Source organism: Mizuhopecten yessoensis, unplaced genomic scaffold (assembly GCF_002113885.1).
Source record: "Mizuhopecten yessoensis strain PY_sf001 unplaced genomic scaffold, ASM211388v2 scaffold6947, whole genome shotgun sequence".
In the NCBI taxonomy this organism is placed as follows: Eukaryota; Metazoa; Mollusca; class Bivalvia; order Pectinida; family Pectinidae; genus Mizuhopecten; species Mizuhopecten yessoensis.
Window position 1 is genome coordinate 27324 of NW_018406804.1, and position 14439 is coordinate 41762.

The window sequence follows — 14439 nt, forward strand, 5'->3', positions numbered from 1 at the left end:
TAATTTTCATTCTCAAACTTTGTTGGGCTCCATCCCAGGAAGCCACCAGCAAAATATAAAGATTTTATACCTTTCAGTTCTTCAGAAGAAGTCGTTTGAAGAGTTGGACACATTTGACCCCTGTGACCTTGAAAGTAGGTCAAGGTCATTTTTATTCTCAAACTTTGTTGGGCTCTATCCCAGGAAGCCATCAGCTATATATGAAGATTCTATACCTTTTAGTTCTTAAGAAGTCGTTTGAAGTTTTTGACATATTTGACCCCTGTGACCTTGAAAACAGGTCAAGGTCATTTTCGTTCTCAAACTTTGTAGGGATCCTACCAACGAAGCTTTCAGCCAAATATCATGACTCTAGGCATCTCCGTTCAGAAGAAGTTGTTTAAAGGAAAAGTTGACAGACGAGGACGACGCGCCACGGCATAAGCTCACTTGGCACTTCGTGCCAGGTGAGCTAAAAATATCATCACCCTGGGCATTTTGGTTATTCAGAAGAAGTTGTTTAAAGTTTTTAACATATTTGACCTATGTGACCTTGCATATGGGTGAAGATCATTAATTTGAACAAACTTTGTAGCCGTTCGTCTCAGCATGCTACTGGCAAAATATCATCACCCTGTGCATTTTGGTTATTCAGAAGAAGTTGTTTAAAGTGTTTTTTAATTGACCCCTGTTACCTTGAATATAATTGAACGTCATTCATATGAAAAAACTTGGTAGCCCTTCACCCAAGCATGCTACTGGCCAAATATCATCTCCCTGGGCAGTTTGGTTATTGAGAAGAAGATGTTTGAAGTTTTTAACATATTTGACCCCTGTGACCTTGAAAATAGGTGAAGGTCATTAATTTTAACAAACTTCGTAGCCCTACCTACCAGTTTGCTTCTGGCCAAATATCGACACCCTAGGCTTTTCGCTTATTAAGAAGAAGTCGTTTAAAGTAAAATATTGACCCTGGGCGCCGGCCAGCCGGCCGACGGACAGACGAACAGACGGACGACAGACGCCGCGCCACGGCATAAGCTCACTTGGCACTTTGTGCCAGGTGAGCTTATAAGTGAAGGTCATTCATTTGAACAAACTTGATAGCCCTTTATTCCAGCATGCTACTGGCCAATATATCACCCTGTGCATTATGGTTATTCAGAAGAAGTTGTTTAATGTTTTTCACATATTTGACCCCTGTGACCTTGAATATGGGTGAAGGTCATGCATTTGAACAAATTTTGTAGCCCTTCATCTCAGCATGCTACTGGCCAAATATCATCACCCTCAGCATTTTGGTTATTCAGAAGAAGTTGTTTAAAGTAGTTAACATATTTGACCCCTGTGACCTTGGACATAGATGAAGGTCATTCATTTGAACAAACTTGATAGCCCTTTACCCTAGCATGCTACTGGCCAAATATCATCACCCTGTGTATTTTGGTTATTCAGAAGAAGTTGTTTAATGTTTTTAACATATTTGACCCCTGTGACCTTGAATATAAGTGAAGGTCATGCATTTGAACAAACTCGATAGCCCTTTACCCCAGCATGCTACTGACTAAATATCATCACCCTGGTCATTTTGGTTATTCAGAAGAAGTTGTTTAAAGTTTTTGACATATTTGAAACCCGGTGACCTTGAATATGGGTGAAGTTCATTTATTTGAACAAACTTTGTAGCTCTTCATCTCAGCATGATACTGGCCAAATATCATTACCCTGGGCATTTTGGTTATTGAGAAGAAGTTTTTTAATGTTTTTCACATATTTGACCCCTGTGACCTTGACTAAAGGTGAAGGTAATTTATTTGAACAAACTTGGGAGCCCTTTATCCCAGCATGTTACTGGCCAAATATTATCAACCTAGGCCTCACTGTTATTCAGAAAAAGTTGTTTACAGGTTTTTAACATATTTGACTCCTGTGACCTTGAATATAGGTCAAGATTATTCAATTGAACAAACTTGATAGCCCTTTATTCTAGCATGTAACTGGTAAAATAGCATCACCCTAGTCGTCTCGGTTATTCAGAAGAAGTTGTTTAATGTTTTTCACATATTTGACCCCTGTGACCTTGACTATAGGTGAAGGTCATTCATTTGAACAAACTTGATAGCCCTTACCCTAGCATGCTACTGGCTAAATATCATCACCCTGGGCATTTTGGTTATTCAGAAGAAGTTGTTTTAAGTTTTTAACATATTTGACCCCTGTAACCTTGAATATGGGTGAAGTTAATTCATTTGAACAAACTTGATAGCCCTTTACCCTAGCATGCTACTGGCCAAATAGCATTACCCTGGGCATTTTGGTTTTTCAGTAGAAGTTGTTTAATGTTTTTAACATATTTGACCCCTGTGACCTTGAAAATGGATGAAGGTCATTTATTTTAACAAACTTGATAGCCCTTCATCCCAGCATGTTACTGGCCGAATATTATCAACCTAGGCCTCTCGGTTATTCAGAAGAAGTTGTTTAAATGTTTTAAACATATTTGACCCTTGTGACCTTGAATATAGGTCAAGGTTATTCAATTGAACAAACTTGATAGCCCTTTATTCTAGCATGTTACTGGCCAAATAGCATCACCCTAGGCGTCTCGGTTATTCAGAAGAAGTTGTTTAAAGATTTTAAACATATTTCACCCCTGTGACCTTGAATATAAATCAAGGTCATTAATTTGACCTTCGGGCCAGGTGAGCTAAAAATTGGACTGAGTGGCAGGTAACAGTGTATATAACATATATTATCAGCCTGAACCACAGGGGCTGGTAGTTACAAATGTCTGAAATACAAATGCTATACTAATATGGTATATAGTGCTAGTATAGCATATGTGTATTTCAGAATTTGTAACAAGCCCCTGTGCCATATCATTGAACATGTATTATGTGTGCATTTCAGACAAAAATTATGTATCTGCCTCCGATCCCCTCCCCCATTAGATAACAACCTGTTCGTCTGGGGTGGATTAGCTAAACCAGTATCACTATCAGAACGATATATCATACGTCTACAATTTTGTTTTAATAAAATACAAACACTAAACTTTGGTGCATCAAGACGTTCGTTTGTACTTTCGTTTTGATGACTGGCATGTTGGCCTGTTCTTACTCACGTATGTACAGCCATACAATACGACCACAGGATACAACCTTCATCAGTTCATAGGAGTGACAGATATAAATCGTATGGCATTATGATTGATTTACAACTTACCTTTAACATGGATTATAAGTATGTTTTGATATCTTTTTTGGCTGGCGTCAGATTGCTTGGTCGGTTGGACAAATGTGGACATTCTGTCTCATACATCTCTACAGATCTTGTGTATGCTTTATAAAGGAGATGACTTTGGCTACAAGATACTTTTCTGGGTATCGGGAGTCCGTATGGCACATTCTATGGTTAGAGTGTTTGACCATGGTGAAGATTAATGGTGTATAATGCTTCAAACCGAACACAAAATTAACACTGTAGCCTATGGGAAATGGCGTTGTCTGCATTTGTTTGTCCGACCCGGAGGCGGTCAGCACGAGAGAGATATCACGTGATAAAAAAAAACTGTCTGATTGGTCAAGCGTGTCTGCGGTTCATCCATGTATTTTTCAGAAGAAGATATTTGAAGTTTTTGACATATTTGACTTTTGTGACCCTGAAATAGGTCAAGTTCATTTTTGTTCAAATTTTGTATTCGACTTCATCAAAGAAAGCTACCAGCTAAATATCCTGATTCCTATCCTTTCAGTCATTCAGAAGAATTTGTTTTAAATTTTGGACATTTATTAAGTAGGCCAAGGTCACTTTATGTAAGCAAGTTTTGTTGGGCTCATCCAAGGAAGCTATACCAGTCAAATATCATGGCTCTAAGACTTTTGGTTCTTCAGAGGAAATCATTTAAAGGAAAATTTGACGATGAAGGGATGGATGACGAACACTGCGCCACGGCATAAGCTGACTGGTACTTTGGACCAGGTGAGATAAAAACGTTAATTGTTTATGGATGATGACAGACAAAAAGCAAAATGAATCGAATGAGACTTTATTTCAGGTGACCTTAAAAGTTTCCAAACAAGCCACGAAAAGCGATTGAAATAGGTCACTTGAGCAAAGCTCAGGTTATCTAATAATTTTGCTATTCTGGATCTTGGAATTATATTCATGGAATTCCTTTTTAAGTCCTTTATATTAAGAGAAATCAAAGCATTAAGTATTCTACTTATTATCTATTAGGGTAAATATATACTTAGAGAATTATTCATTTGGTCAAATCCACCATACAGGAATATTTGTCTCTCAGACACAAGGGTAAAGGTGTGCCACGACCGCCCTGGTGGAACATTGCCAGTAACTACCAACCTACAAATCACACAAAGAAAACTGACAGCTTCTATTTTAAACAAGAAACAATATCAGATAACATCATTCCCATTCAATAAATAAATGTGTGAAAAAATGGTATTTAAATACTTTCTTTTGGCATCGTTTTATTACATTTTGAAAATTGGTATTTGAATTTTCTGTTTTCACAATAAATTGTACACATCACTCATTTACGGATTGACCTTCATTTTGACGGTGTATACGGTAGTATGAACACAGTTGGGAACGAACAAATTTTATGGTGCACGTTAGCGCTCCATAGAGAATATGTTTGTGAACAACTGCATTCATACTACCGTAAATGCCATCAAAATGAAGGTTAATCTAGTGAATCTACAACAATATATGAGTAAATTTAGAAAATACACAGTGAACAGCACTATTTACACAGTGAACAGCACTATTTTTGTTTCCTTTAATTGATTTTAAATTTTAGATAAAGCAATTTGAGAAGCACTTGAAACTTTTCTAATCATTTACAACGGTCGTCATGCACACGCATTGACACACTGGTTATGGAGTGATGCGGTCAGAACAGGCCGCCATTGTTGACGTTACCGCCAAAGAAATTTGAATGTGCATCCATGGAATAAGAAGTTTGACAGCATTAGGTCACAGGGGTCAAATATATTTAATACATTTAAACAACTTCTTCTGAATAACCAATAGGCCTAGGGTGCTTAAATTTGGCCAGATTCCAGTGATTCCGGTATACCCAACTAACTTTATTGCGGGGGTATAAAAATGTGACAACTTATTTCAGGTAGCAGCATACAGTAGAAATGGCCCAACTCTGATAAACAAGGCACATGTCGAGGAAATGTAAACACAGCGGATTTACCCTACACAACACATGTATACATGTATATATATTTGTAAACTGCATTACATTTACAATACATATAAAGTCCTGAGAAGTGTATAAGCCTCTTTTTTCTATGTATGTCACTTGTGTGAAAACCACATCAGAAATTACCAAAAAATGCCAAAAATTGCTAATTTTGACCCAAAATTTGATCCCCGCAACTAGTAATTTTTTTCCTAAGTTCTGTCAGAAATTAAAGATTACCTACCTGGTTGCAGAATTATCTGGGTCCCAGTAAAGTTGTAACACTTGTTTTTTTGCAATTTTGCGTCGTGTGCTGTCGTCAAAATTTTACCTCCTGTAAAGCTAGCTTTTCATGTTTCGGATTATGGCCGAAATTTTATTCTCGAACCAAAAAAATCTTCTTCTTTTTTTAACAAATGTGAAGCTCACATAGCCCACTTCATCATGCTTATACCAATTTTAGTACAGTTTTTTATTTTTTTATTTTTTTTACATATCATTATACAGGGGTTAGCCATTTAACAAAAATATCACCCATGGCCACAACCATCTACTGTATACTGCTACCTCAATATAAAGAGATGTTTTGGTTTTATTTTGTTTAAAGTGGTTTTTATGTGGTTCGTGGGTATACTTCCGATTTCCCCATAGGACTGCTGCTTCAAGACAGTACAAGGACATAGTCATTCAGATTTCCCATGACTGGAAATGTGAAAGACAATCCAAATATCAAGGGAGGAGGACGGGGGACTTATACCTCTGCTTGTACCATGAACTGTGGCAATATTTCTTTCTAGAATGTGCACAACTTCATAGATATCGGAGGTAACTCCAATTCAATACTTTATTAACATTCCTTTGATGTAAATGCTTTGTGCACCAAATATCAATTATGTCAGTGCAATCCCTTGAGAGAATGTGAACAATGTTTTAAACAAATAGGGCATAACTCCTTAATAAGGGGAGATAACACCAATTTATACTTTTTTTAAACTTTTTATCAATGCTGTATGTGTAATGTGTCAATCAAAGTATCATTCAAATCTATGAAATACCTAAGCAGTAGTCTGTTTTAGCTAAGGAACATACTCGCAGCTCCATTATTTTGGGATGTTACTCAAATTTGTATACTTTATTCACATCTTTTCAATGTAAGTACCAAGTGTCTTTCAAATTTGTGTAGTAGTTTGGGAGGAGTAGTGCAAACAATATTTTTCAACGATGGGACATATCTCTATCAATTAAGGAGGCAATACCAATCTATATACTTTATTCACCATATCCCCTCTATGTAAGGGTTTTGTGTACCAACCATTATTGAATCTGTGCAGTACCTTAGGAGGAGTAGTATGAACAGTGTTGTGTCTAGCTCTACAGGCAGACAGCCTGATTCCAGCACATCCCCCAACTTTGTTTGAGTTTGGCAGTAATATGGAACTAAAGTACAGGGGGTGAATTGGTGAAAATTGCAATTTCAGTCAGTCAATTATGTTCAGTGGATAGTATTGAAGTGTAATTTTGCGCAAACCCTGTGCCCATAGGATTTTATCTGATTTTGCAACTTTTAGCCTAAAAACATGCTAGTTGCTAATGACTGAGCAACAAGCTTTTATCACACTTATGTCTCATGCTATCATTTGAATTGAATTGTTTTATGTTCAGACAATTATACTGATGGAGAATAGAATATTTCTGCTTGCTTGCTGAGGTCAAGCATTTTTCATTATCTTCTCAAGAAAATTCCTGTATCATAAATCAGGCCAATCTGTCATTCTTTAATTTTTTGAACAATGGACCTAAATGTCCTTTATTGCTCACCTGGGTATTACAGCAATCTAGGGAAAACATGCTCAATAAAATTAATTTTGCAAATATTTCCATATATTGAGTTTCTTTGGCTTAAGAATGTTCAAGACTAAATTAAACTTTATACTTCTCTATCACACAGGGAAATTCAGGAGTTTTAAAAGGTTTTCAACACATTTGACCACTTTGACCTTGGAAGTAGGTCAAGGACATTCATTAGAGGAAATTTATAGCACTCCATCTAAGGTACAAAATAGTATTGCAATAGGCATCTTGGTTATTCAAAACAAGAGATCCCAGAGGGATCTTGGCACCCACCAATATACCATCTTCATTAGTTCTATGTCAGTTTTCTCTTTTTCTCTTTTTTTCTTTATCTGTTTGATCAGTTTGTCTGTCCACCATCCAAATCAGTCTTTTGATCAATCTCAAAAGTGAACATGCACAGCTAAGAACCAAGGGGAACATATATATCAAATTTGAAAAAGGTTCCTACAGTACATTCTGAGGAATAGTGATCACAAACTTTACCTTTGACAATGAGCAGTAGGGCTAACAAACTTTTACTCTGAAGTTCAATAGGGCCACAGCCAGTCATCTTGGTTTTCAAATCATCCCCAAAATTTGAAATGTAGAACTAGGAATCATAGGGAACGTTCATGTGAAATTTGAGAAAAATCCCTCCTGTACATTCTGAGAACAAACTTTCATTCTCAAATTCAAGATGTCCGGCTATCCTCCAACTTCATTTTGTGATCAATTCCACATGAAGGTTCCCAATGGTTCCTAGTTATGGATATCATTTTTTTGGAACTTATCACTAAATCAAGATGGCCGACAGCCAGCTATTTTGAATTTAGTTTAAACTTTATTTTATTCAAGTATTTCAATTATATACATATATATGCAATATAAGGACTTCTCAATGTTTTCTTTATCCAACACAAGGACTTCTCAATGTTTTCTTTAGACGCTATCTCTGTCTTTTGTTCTATTTTTTATATTTAATTCCAACACAAGGACTTCTCAATGTTTTCTTTATATATATATATAACATTTTGTAACAAAACACAAAATAGGAAATAGAAACAAGTGTCTTAGACACTTATGTAAATCTATCACCTTAAATTTAACAATGAATTTTGAATTTGAGAGTAGAAGTTTGCAAGCAATATTTATCAGAAAGTACTGGAGGGATCTTTCTCAAAATTCACATGAAGGTTTCTCATGGTCCTTAGTTCTAGTCATGCATATTGTTTTTTTTGGATTGATCACAAAACCATGATGGCCGACAGACAGCCATCTTGGATTTGAGGATTCAAGTTTGTAAGCGCTATTTATCAGAAAGTGTAATCACTTACGGCCCTGTCCATGTCAGTGTGTCAAGGTTAAGACAGTGAAGGTCATTCAGTCTCTCAGCTATGTGACGTCCACCAAACAGGTACACCTGGTTCCCAGCCTTAGCTGTAGCATGAGCAGCCCGTGAAGACGGAACTTGACCCTAGACAGACATGTACAACAGATCAATTTATTTTACAAAACATTTATACCGACACATTTGAAACATGCAAAAACATGTTATCAGTTATCAGTATCACATCTGGTACTACAGTCACCTGACTTACTCTACAGTGGGGATTACTCAACATCTTTGTTATCAGTATCACATCTGGGACTACAGTCACCTGACTTACTCTACGGTGGGGATAACTCAAATCTCTGTTATCAGTATCACATCTGGTACTACAGTCACCCGACTTACTCTACCGTGGGAATTACTCAACATCAATGTTATCAGTATCACACCTGGGACTACAGTCACCCGACTTACTTTATAGAGGGGATTACTCCACATCGTTGTTATCAGTATCACACCTAGGCTACAGTCACCTGACTTACTTTACAGAGGGGATTACTCCACATCTATGTAATCAGTATCATATCTGGGACTACAGTCACCTGACTTACTCTACATTGGGGATTATTCCACATCGTTGTTATCAGTATCACACCTAGGCTACAGTCACCTGGCTTACTTTACAGAGGGGATTACTCAACATCTTTGTTATCAGTATCACACCTAGACTACAGTCACCTGACTTACTTTACAGAGGGGATTACTCAACATCTTTGTTATCAGTATCACACCTGGGACTACAGTCACTTGACTTACTCTACATTGGGGATTACTCAACATCTTTGTTATCAGTATCACACCTAGAACTACGGTCACCTGACTTACTCAACAGTGGGGATTACTCAACATCTATGTTATCAGTTTCACATCTGGGACTAGTCACCCGACTTACTTTATAGAGGGGATAACTCACCATTTTTTTTATCAGTATCACATCTTGGAATAGAGTCATCTGACTTACCTTACAGTGAGGATTACTCCACATCTTGGTTTCAAGATCGAAAATCAGGAGCTGGTTATTCCATCCCCGCAGCTGTTAAACAAATAAAAATTAATATCAAAGTCATTAACCTAAAGGCCATCAGTCTAAAAGCTGTAAATGTAAAGGCCAATATGAACGCCTAAATACAAGGTTATCAACATAAAGGTTTACAATGTATAGCCCATTGTTAGAAAGGTCCATAATGTATAGGCCATCAACATAAAGGTCAACAGTGTTTAGGCCATCAACATAAAGGTCAACAGTATATAGGCCATCAGCATAAAGGTCAACAATGTATAGGCCATCAACATAAAGGTCAACAATGTATAGGCCATCAACATAAAGGTTAGCAAGAGGCCCAATAGGCATGAATCGCTCACCTGGTATTAATCTCATACTTGTAATCTTAAAAGAGGACTAATATACAGCTTCAGGCAAAATATCTGTTCGATTCATCTGAATCTATTAAATGATTTAAACATATGACGCCTGTGAACTTGAAAGTTTAAAGCCTTCCGTCCCAGCATACTTCTGGCTAAATATCATTACCCTGGACCTTTTGAAAGTCATTTAAAGATTTAATCATATATTGACCACTGTGACCTTGAATATGAGCAAAGGTCATTCATTTGAACAAACTTGGTAGCCCTTCTTCCCAGCATGTTACTGGCCAAATATCATCATCCAAGGGCTATTGGTAATTGAGAAGTTGTTTAAAGCTTTTAAACATATTTGACCCCTGTGACCTTGAAAATGGTTGAAGGTCGTTTGTTTGAACAAACTTGGTAGCCCTTCATCTGAGCATGATACTAGCCAAATATCATTTGTCTAGGCCTCTTGGGTTTTCAGGAGAAGTTGTGTAAAGGTTTTAAACATATTTGACCCCTGTGGACTTGAAAATAGATGAAGGTCATTTGTTTGATCAAACTTGGTAGCCCTTCATACCATCATGTTACTGGCCGAATATCATCATCTAAGGCCTTTTGGTTATTGAGGAGAAGTTTTTAAAATAAGTTAACCTAGTTGACCCCTGTGACCTAGAAAATAGATGGTCATTCATTTGAACAAACTTGGTTGCCCTTCATCCCAGCATGTTAATGGCAAAATATCATCATCCAAGGCCTCTTGGGTATTCAGAAGAGAAGTTATTTTTAAAGATTTTCAATATATTTAACCCTTGTGACTTTAAAAAAGGGTAATGGTCACTTATTTGAACAAACTTGGTAGCCCTTCATCCCAGCATGTTACAGGCCCAATATCAGTATTCTGGGCTTTTTGGTTACTGAGAGGAAGTCTTTTGAAGATTTTAACACATTTGACCCCTGTGACCTTGAAAGTGGGTCAAGGTCATTCATCTGAATAAACTTGGTAGCCTTTTATCCCAGCATGTTACTGGCCAAATATCGTTATCCTAGCCTTCTTGGTTATTCAGAAAAAGTTGTTTAAAGATTTTTAAGACAATTGACCCCTGTGACCTTGAAAATTTGTGAAGGTCATTTATTTGAACAAACTTGGTAGCCCTTCATGATTTCATCCCAGCATGCTACTGGCCAAATATCTTCACCCTGGGATTTTTGGTTATTCAGAAGAAGTTGTTTAAAGTTTTTAACATATTTGACCCCTATGACCTTGAAAATAGGTGAAGGTCATTTATTTGAACAAACTTGGTAGCCCTTCATCCCAGTTTGCGTTTGGCCAAATATCATCACCCTAGGCCTTTCAGTTATTAAGAAGAAGTCGTTTAAAGTAAAATATTGACATCAGACGGACGACGCACCACCGCATAAGCTCACTTGGTCAAGTGAGCTAAAAATCAGTAGCCAAAAAAGTAGCCATGTGTGAATTTCAGTTGCCAATTTTTTTAAACAGTGGCCATACTTTCTCAGCCTCCAACCGTTACAGATATGCCCTCCATTAAAATCATTCAATATTTGATATTTTTTGAAGTGCAGTACTATTCAACATGATGTTAAATAATGGAGTACTCTATTAAATTAAAATTTTGTTATACATCATGTTTATAATTTAATCTATAATGAGATATTTTTTTAATAATTTCAGATTATATGGCTGTAATTATAAGAAAATATGACTTAAATTAAAATGCTGAAAAGTTTCCACCAGAACTTTTTGAATTCTTTTCAAAAGAGAGAAAAATCAGACTTTATCTCATTTTCTTGATACAGGAATTGTGAAAAGAAATTAGGTTGAAAAGTTTAAATTTTAAGGTATTATTCGCCTTTAATTGCGGGCTTTGTCTAATTCTGTGCCTTCAATCTAAAAAATAACAAGAGGCCCAGAGGGCATGTATCGCTCACCTGTTTCTTTTGTTACATGAAACTGACATATAGGTAACTTCAGACCAAATTTGGTAACTAGAACACAAGACCTTTTAACATCTCTTAACCGCTTCTGAAGATATTGTTGTCTGAAATTTAAAAATGTAATTTAACGCTTTTAACCCACATTGACCTTTGACTCCGGCTAGCACTTAAAATTGACATTGACCTCATTACTGTAAATAAGAAAAAGATTTGCACTGCTGGTCTATATAACATACCGTAGGTATCATGACTCTAGACCAAATGATTCTGTGGATATCGTCGTTTGATTTTTTTTTTACATTTTGACTACTGTGACCTTGAAAGTAGGTCAAGGTCATTTTAAAGAGAATACTTTATAGCACTCTATCCCTGGTACTTACTGGCCAAATATCATGACCCTGGGCCTTATGGAACTTGAGAAGAAATTTGTTAAAGCTTTTAACCCATGTTGACTTTTGACCCCCAACTAGCACTTAAAGTTGACATTTGCCCTCATTACTGTGAAAAAGAAAAAGATTTGCACTGCTGGTCTACATAACACTCTCATTAGTATCATGACTCTAGTCCAAATGGTTCTTTTTTTTCTTTTTTTTTTCTTTTTTTTTCAAACATTTTACTTCCCCAGCACATTTAGGATACTGCCGAGGTTGGGGAGCCCCGGGATCAGCATCTTCACAATCATGTGTCCTCATACAAGAGGGCTATCATACTTTCTTTCATACTTACTAGTAATTATATTATTATTTCTTTATTTTCACTGTCTTCTTTAACATTTATACTTACATTCAAACTTCCATTCAAAATTACCGTACAAATTATCCGGACATACATATATGCATACACTCCTTTTGCCACGCCTCCAGGTGAATTATCCTGTACTGGGCCTCACTTCCGTGACAAGTCGGCCTTGACCTTAGATGTGTGTGTTTTAATAGTAACATGGTGGAAACACGCCGCTCTGTGGTATGACAATATTAGGCAGTCTCAATGTGCTTGTAAATCAATTGAGTATGCCTAATATGTTTGTTTTTGAATTTTCTATTGTGAAAGGGGGTTTTGGGGTTGATATTGATGAAGCTGTGTTGTAGATCAGCTTACTTGTTTCTGTGAAGACGCGGAACTCGTTTCGTTAAAACAGAAAGTAGAAATGTGGATCGCTACGATGAATAAGTTTTTTGCCATATAGATCTACTAAAACACTCTGGCCTACAATATTTTGTTATTATTATATTTTCTTAAGTGTATCAGATGCTAGAAGAGAAAAGGTTCAGGTCTTTTTGCTGTTGTATTGATTTCGTTTCCCATAAATAGTCTTCCAGATCTTGTTTCAATATATTTATTACATTTATTGATAAGGTTTTGCATTCACTTACATGAAAAAAAAATCATAGAAATATATAATTTTTTTGTTTGATTCAGAGCCTGAACATCGTTTTTTTCCCAGATTTTTTGGGTGCGCAAAATATTCGAGTAGAAGCTTTTTTCCCAATTTTCAGCCTCAAAAAGTACCTGCGCAAATTACACAGGTGCGCAAATTACATGGGTTTTTACGGTATGTGGTATGTTCTGTAAATGGAGTATCTCATTAGTGTATATATAATGTTGGGTGTTTCATATTCAGGGACGCTGATGTTGTTTCCCATTACTATAAATTCTAACATTCTGCTTTTGTTTATTTTACATGTTGACATTGCTGAATTGACCTTTTCCCAGATTGTTTATAAGTAAGAGCATTCTACAAAGTAATGCTTGTAGTCTTCACATTTCCCACAATGTTTACAATTTGGGGTGTTTGAAATTTTCCATTTTTCAAGTTGTTGCTGTGTAGGAACTATTTGATTAATGAGTTTATATTTAAATTGAACAATTCTGTTATCGTGTATTTTCTTGAATATGAATTCTGATATTTCAGACCATCTTGATTTTCTTTTAGATGTATCAAGTGTTTTATTCCATGCTTCATATATATAAAGTTCTATAAATTTCTGTTCTATTAACTTGCCGTAAGAAATTTTGCTGTTTAGCTGTTCTATAGAGATGGTTTTATTGGTAGTGCTGTCTAAAATGTTCAATTGTGTTTTGTAGTGTAATGTTGGGTAGGGTGTAAGTTTGAGTTTATTCATCCATTCCTTCAGTATACCCCTGCGAGACGGTATTCATGAAATCATGAATGGTCATGAACAATTACTTATTCATGAATATTCATCAACCTGCTGCGGTGGCTCAGTCAGTGGTTAAGGTCACAGACTTCAAATCACATACTTCTCACCTCCTTATTTATATATATATATATATATATCCCCATTGAAAATAACACTGGAATTCCAGTGGAATTCCACTGAATTTCAGTGAGATTCCACTGGAATTAAATATTTCAGTGGAATACCACTGGAATTCCAGAGAAAAAAAAAATGTTCCCGTGGAGTTCCAGTGAAGCAAAAAAATACAAGTAGAATTCCACTGGAAAAAAATCACTGGAATTATATTTCTACTGGAATATTAATTCCAATGGAACTATAACTCCTCTGACAATCCATGCAGAGGTGATGAGATCTGAAATACATTTTGCATGAAGTGGTATTAACTAGAAAAAATGGAACAATACATCAGTTTAACAATTTTTTAATAGATATATTACCCTTTACAAAGACAATTGTAGGCTAGCTATTAACGTACATGAGTTTATACAAAATATGACTATGTTAAGTCAGTT

The 14439-nt window shown here is 36.1% G+C and overlaps 1 protein-coding gene across 1 annotated transcript in view; it reads right to left on the reverse strand.

Moving 5' to 3' along the window:
* The window catches only part of LOC110452871 (kelch domain-containing protein 2-like), a 77622-nt gene that overhangs the window by 15322 nt on the left and 47861 nt on the right, over window positions 1–14439 (reverse strand). The window contains exons 5-7 of the mRNA XM_021501592.1: window positions 9382–9453; window positions 8365–8504; window positions 4232–4344 (exon numbers count right to left, since the gene is read on the reverse strand). Coding sequence (XP_021357267.1) covers window positions 4232–4344; window positions 8365–8504; window positions 9382–9453 — 325 coding nt within the window. The remainder of the gene's footprint in view (window positions 1–4231; window positions 4345–8364; window positions 8505–9381; window positions 9454–14439) is intronic.